The sequence below is a fragment of the Apis dorsata genome, unplaced genomic scaffold, assembly GCF_000469605.1.
Source record: "Apis dorsata unplaced genomic scaffold, Apis dorsata 1.3 scaffold_867, whole genome shotgun sequence".
Classification (NCBI taxonomy): domain Eukaryota; kingdom Metazoa; phylum Arthropoda; class Insecta; order Hymenoptera; family Apidae; genus Apis; species Apis dorsata.
In genome coordinates this window covers 101,352-107,515 of record NW_006263987.1, presented here as the reverse complement: position 1 = coordinate 107,515, position 6,164 = coordinate 101,352, and the positions used below count along the sequence as shown (strand labels likewise).

The following is a 6,164-nucleotide window of genomic DNA, read 5'->3' as shown; positions in this document are numbered from 1 at the left end:
TTTTTTCTAGCCAGATATACACGATTGATGGGAGGGAGGGAGGGGGGTTGTGTTGTACTTTCTGCACAGCTGAGTGAGCATGTCACAATCGGCCAGGGCCGCCTCAATCAAAGTGGCATTGATACCCTTCGCCCGTTCTCTCGATCAGGCTCTCGCGCTCTCTCCATTGCGGTTTTGTTCGAGACCGAAAATCTATTAGCCTACCAATCTATAGTGTACACATATTTTCCACTACACATACGTCGCTTCTATTTAGGATGGAAACTAATTTTAATATCGATTAAAACAAAAAATTATTGCTCGTATTAATTCTCGTAAGATAACTTCTTTTCTTTTCTTTTTTTTTTTTTTTTATAATTAAAAGATATTTACTCGTTCATATACTCGTCGTTTCCAAGATATTTTACATTATTTCATTTTATTTTTAAATTTAAAATACGCGATTTTCCAAACTTTCCCCAAAATCTCTACTTAAATACGTGATAAACAGTAATGCTAACCGAATCTTCTAATTCCCTGGATCGTTCATTTACTCTACGCCCAACACGATCTACCCACAAACCGAGCTAAGAGACGTAGTTTAGGGTGGCGCTCGATGTGACACGCGACCGCAACGTGGTTGCATTTACATTATATCGCGGTTTATACGATGTTGCTTGGATGCGTGCGTGCCGTGTATCGAGCCAACATTTTCGAGATTAATTTTTTTAATGCTTTCGTCGGACAAGTCTTGTTCCACATTGAAAATTTATCGCGACACGACTAACACACTGACACAATCCCTTCCCCCCTCCCTTCCAGTTTTAACCGCGATGCGAAAACCTTCTTTATCGCGCTTAAATTTCCATCGATTCATCCTATTTGCATCTTCAAAGATATATATCGTCGTACATGGCGAAAAAGATCACCTGCTCCGCCCCGAATACGCGAAAACACGAAATAAAATTTCCTGGCATCAGTCTCTTCTCTCGAACAAATAAAATCCATTCTCTCAACGATCGTAAATAACGCCCTATGGTTATAACATTTGCGCTCAAATCCGGAACACGCGGATTCGAAAAGGTCGGAGAAAAATAGTTAGCTGCAAGCCCCTCTCTCCCTCCTGCTAGGCTTTTCCTGTCACCCACGCGTAACCCATATCCTCTCCTCCCCCTCCCCCGAAATAAGAACGAAAGCTCCGAAGCTCCGAGTTTGTATCGAGAGAGCCCGTAGGTTGAGCGCCCCTGAGCACAAGATGTCCTCCTGAAGACTATCTCGGCCTTGGTCCCGCGGGAAACCTCTTCCTTCCTACCGTTCCTATCTCAGGACACTCTATAGCCTATTCAGATACCAGGCTCACCCTACTGCTCCCATGTTAGCCAGCTTGCGTGGAACAGAGAGAGAGAGGGCAAGAGAGAGAGAGAGAGAGAGAGAGAGAGAAAGGGGAGAAGGCAAAGCGCGAGAGAGAGGGAGAGGGAGAGAGAAAGAGCGCGTCTCTGTATTTCCAAGGACAAGCGAGACACGGTGTACAACGAGCGGAGAAGGTGTGTGTATATATACAAGTACGTGGGCGAGTATTCGAGTGCTCTTATACCTTACAGCCTCGCCACACCTCGTAGGAAACGTATTTTGCAAGCCTAAATATCCTGGCTTCCCGAGTCGCGGAGCCATGCGCCGCTATCTCGTGCAGGTGGCTACCTTCGAGAACGAGTTATCGTGCTCCCTTATTTCGCAGATCGTTGGGAAGGACGATAGCTAAAACGGGGGTTGGCTAAACTGATATCCACACCCATTGACGTTTCTTCCTACGAAACACGATTCTACGGTATAATTATAGCGCGCTATATATATGCACGTGCTATGTATTAAGTCCTCGTCGATGTTCGAGGAATTCGCGTACGGAACGGGGGATTAAAATTCCTCGAGATAAAGATTAGCGTGTACGAAGAGTGGAGAAGAAATGAATTCGTGTAGGGGTTTGTTGTAGGTTGACTCACCGGTCGATGATAACGGGATCGCTCGGGGTCTCGTTCCTGTTTCCGCAGCTCTTCTTGTCGCAACACCGGCTAGAACAAAATTAGACGGATCGATGAGAAATTAGTATGCACGTAGATTTTGAAAGATTTCTTCGAGGTCGAGGGGTTGTGCGGATGGGTCCAGTCGAGGGGTCAGGAACTTGCGCCAGGTCTAAAAACTATCCGAACCCTTGGGACTTGGCGGCAAGTTCGGGGGTGGAGAGTCGTCAGCCCAAAGTCCCATGGGTCAATGAGTCAGCCACCCCCGGAGAATGATTGCATCCCCGTGCGTCTCGTTACGTTTATGGTTTGCCACCGCAAGGGTGGTTGCTCGCATGAACACCGGATATTTTTGCTCCTTGTCCATGCGTGTTTGCATTCGGTCCAAGTCTTATCGCTGAGGAGGGATCACGAGCCGCGTATTTGACACACAAATCTCTGTAAAACCGTGCTTCGTTTCGTACGATAACAATTTCCTTTCGCGTGTCGCGTGTATCGGAATTCGTTTATTGCCGAGAATTACTTTCAAAATTATAATCGTGCAAACCGATTATGATGAGAATGCGATCGATTTAGGATCGTTTATTAATTCTAATCGTTAATGTTAATGGGTTAAACTCACCTGCACATCACTTCGTGAGTAAGAAGGACCCTACACATTTCAGGATTTTTATCTTGTCCCTCGTACATGATAGCCTGAAATGAAAGAAATAATTATTACTCCGCGTGCGTGATCGGAGAAAACGCGTTAGAGAACTATCCGCGCGGTTGTAAGTCGAGAAGGGGCCACTTCCCCTGGAACACCGCTAAGCCATGGTCGGCTTAAGCAAATCCGTTAAGCTTCCTTCGCGACCTTCCGATTGATTTTTATTTAATGACAACGCGTCGTTACCTTGTATTCATACACTTACAGTTGGGGAACGAGATAAGGATTAGCCAGGGAATAATAAAACGCGGGTGTTTTTGATCTCGGGCGAAAGAACGAAATTTTCTTCGAACGGGACACGTTAACGTCAACGAACGCAGGAAACGATATAATAAAATTCGACGATCGAAAACGAAATGAAATTACTTGCTTATACGATAAAAAACGAATTCGATATTGGAAATCTGAATAGAGAACGTAACGCATCGTTATGTATCTCGTCGACGTGAGCAACTAATCGAAAGCGATTCCGGTTACGAATGTGGAGAAAAAGTCGGAACATTCGTATTTCTCTCTACACGCCTCAGACGCGTAATCGTTAATCGTATCGCAAGGTATACGTGTAATTTATGCTCGAGTTGGCTGGTATTGCGCGTAACGACCTAAATTGCTAGAGTTTGCGAAGAAGCGATAAAATGTAAATACTTTGAAATACAGTGTCCTAGGGAATTGGTTGGGTTGACGTCGGCTCTTTGAATAGCGGAGGACGACCATAGGGGAGGGGGGAGAGGGGCTAACGATATCAAATACATTTTGCCTCGGCGGTTAGGTGTGACTTTCGGAAACGGCATCAAATATTTATACGAACAAAATAACCGAATTGCAACGTAAACGAGGCGCGATGCTTGTATACGCGGCGGAAGGTAAATCAGAGGAGGAGGATCCCCCCGTCGAAGTGGAAATAGAGGGGCAAAAATAAACACGAAGGTAGGAAGGAAGGAAGGAAGGAAGGAAGGAAGAGGGAAGAGAGGATGGAAGGAGAGGCGAAAGAAGGAAAAGAGCGGTGCACGTTGTTCCTCGATAGAGGAGAACGGAAAGGAAGTATAAAACGTTTCGTGCCCCTCAGCCGTTTCGACTTCTAATCGTTGGCCAGCATGCGATCTTATTTGTATCGTGAATAATTAATACGAGTATCCGTCTCGTACACATTAACCCCTGCTCTAAGACACGGAAATATTGTTATTAGTTACTTAATCAACTAACCATATATTCCTAAAATTTCGGTCAATTCGGTTCTATTAAAGATCACGTATCTCGAACCCGACATTCGTTCGTGTTATCGCGGTTAAACGGTTCTCTGAATCGCGAAATAAATATAATTTGTTTAACCAATAATTACATATGTATATTTAAAATGATAATTGGTTATACGCGTCCAACACTCGCGCGCAATAATTTTTGTTTGTACACGTATAACGATCATCATTCGATGGGTCATGTACACCATCTGATACGACATGCGACATTATTTGCCCGGTAATCATCGTCGTAGCTAGGCGTTGTTGATTTTACGTATATCTATTCCACTTATGGACAATTTTCAGCAATTAGTTTTTACCGCGTTGCTCGTTCTCGCGAACCACTCGATAAATTCTCGTTTTTCTTTTTTCTTTTTTTTTCATTTCTATCGAACCGATCGAATGCATCTAAATACTTTAGATACTTGTTGTTGAAATTACGCATAATAGTACTTTAATAACATTTTCCAAAGAAATTTCTATATTTATTTAATTCATTATTTCATTTCGTCGTTATACGTGCAATAATCGGTGTATAACATAAAACTTGTTAGGTAATTCCACCGGTAATCGAAATTTGATAGTATCGCGTCAATTAATATCCTAAACGAGATTGAAACGTAATTAGATTATTAACGATTTTAAACGCGTATTTCAAAATTACAAAGATTAAAAATAAAAAAGTGTCTTTTTATTTTCGAGCGGCAAATCAAGTTTCGAGTGTTATCAAGTATCTTAGAGAGATGATTCGTTCAAGCAAAGTTTGCAAGTAGTAATATCGTCAAATGTCGTCCTGGGGGTGCGACCAATCAACATCAGCCCCTTGGAGGCCTTTCTTCCGTTGCTTCAGCTCCCAACAGAAACGATTTGGTCCTCCCTGCCGCTCTCCAATTCCCACGGGAATTACTTACGAAGGACTAATAGCGATAACATGCTAGCATTGCTGGTTTTTAAATATATATACGACGATACAGGTCCATCTATGCACTCGTTCGATCGAGGCAGAGCGATCGTTTAATATCTATTTTTTTTAATTTACCAAATAAACTAACGTCTCAACAATTGCTGCTTCATTATTATAGTATTGAAAAGGTATATCGGTTGAAATAAAAAAAGATATGGGAAAGAAAACGATGCACTCGAAAGTAATGGTAAAAGCATAACGTTATTCACGACGAGTGTTCAAAGATGGCAGTAGAACGAGGAAGAAAAGAAATGGGAGGAGGACGTACGTAGATAAATACGAAGATAGTCATTCAAATCTGCCGTAATGATTTCCATCCCGAATCGATTCCAAAAGTCCCCTGGGAATCCCCCTCCATACCGGTTGTGCAACCCCTGTCGCCTCACGTATACACCATCGAACAACGCGCATACAATGTTACTTTCACCCCTGAGAAGAATGTCCATCGCTTAGGGGACAGGCGACGCGCTCTCTTTCTCATCTTATCTGCCAAGGATTAACTTATCTCGAAACTTATTATTTCCTTAATCTATAGTTAAATACTCATATTTCAGCATTACATTGAACGACGTTCAAATGGCGATACCGTGATTCGATTCGGCATTATCCTACCCTTTTCGCTCGCCAATACGTTTCATTACTCTTTCTCTCCTCCTCCTCCTTCTCTTCAAGAGCACGCGTGTTTTTTAACGACCAAGATATTTCTTCGATACCGATAATCGATTTAACGTAACGAATATGACGTACGTAACGCCGTCGATCCTTTCTCGATTCCTTTCTGAATTCCCATGGGCGGTATTTCGTGAAAAAAAAAGAAAAAAAAAAAAAGAAAAAAGAAGAAAAGAGAGAGAGAGAGAGGGAGTTCCGACTGATCATCTCCAGCGGCGGATGGAAGTTGGAGCTTAAAAGGGTTAGGTACAATTTCCTGTTGTTCATTCATTTAAAATAACGACGGTACGCGGTTCGCTGCTTCCTCCACCATACCTGCGTCCTGTAAATGCTTTTTTATCCCCGGAACTAATTACAATTTAGCATTTTTAATCCTGCGAAAAAGCGCATTCCAGCCCTCCCACCTTCTCTCCTTCCCTCTTTCCCGGAAGTTCGTTCTCAAGCGCTTACAAACGTACGTTGTTAGCGCCATTCAGCCGCGGCATCCACGCCACTCTTCCCTCTCTTTCTCCGTGGAAGCTGCTCGTATTTTTCTGGAAATTTCAACAGAGAAACGCGCACCAGTTCTCGACATCCTGTATTTTTTTCCCCCT

General features: G+C 43.1%; 1 protein-coding gene across 6 annotated transcripts in view; it reads right to left on the bottom strand.

The window, feature by feature from the left end:
* LOC102676797 (transcription factor collier) overlaps positions 1–6,164 on the bottom strand; it is a 124,871-nt gene that overhangs the window by 44,299 nt on the left and 74,408 nt on the right. For all 6 annotated transcript variants that reach the window (XR_004151543.1, XR_004151544.1, XM_031514048.1 and 3 more), the window contains 2 exons: positions 2,617–2,690; positions 1,977–2,045 (listed from right to left, as the gene is read on the bottom strand). Coding sequence is in view for 4 of the 6 variants with exons in the window: in XM_031514048.1 (XP_031369908.1) it covers positions 1,977–2,045; positions 2,617–2,690 (143 nt within the window). In the remaining 2 variants the exon portion in view is untranslated. The remainder of the gene's footprint in view (positions 1–1,976; positions 2,046–2,616; positions 2,691–6,164) is intronic.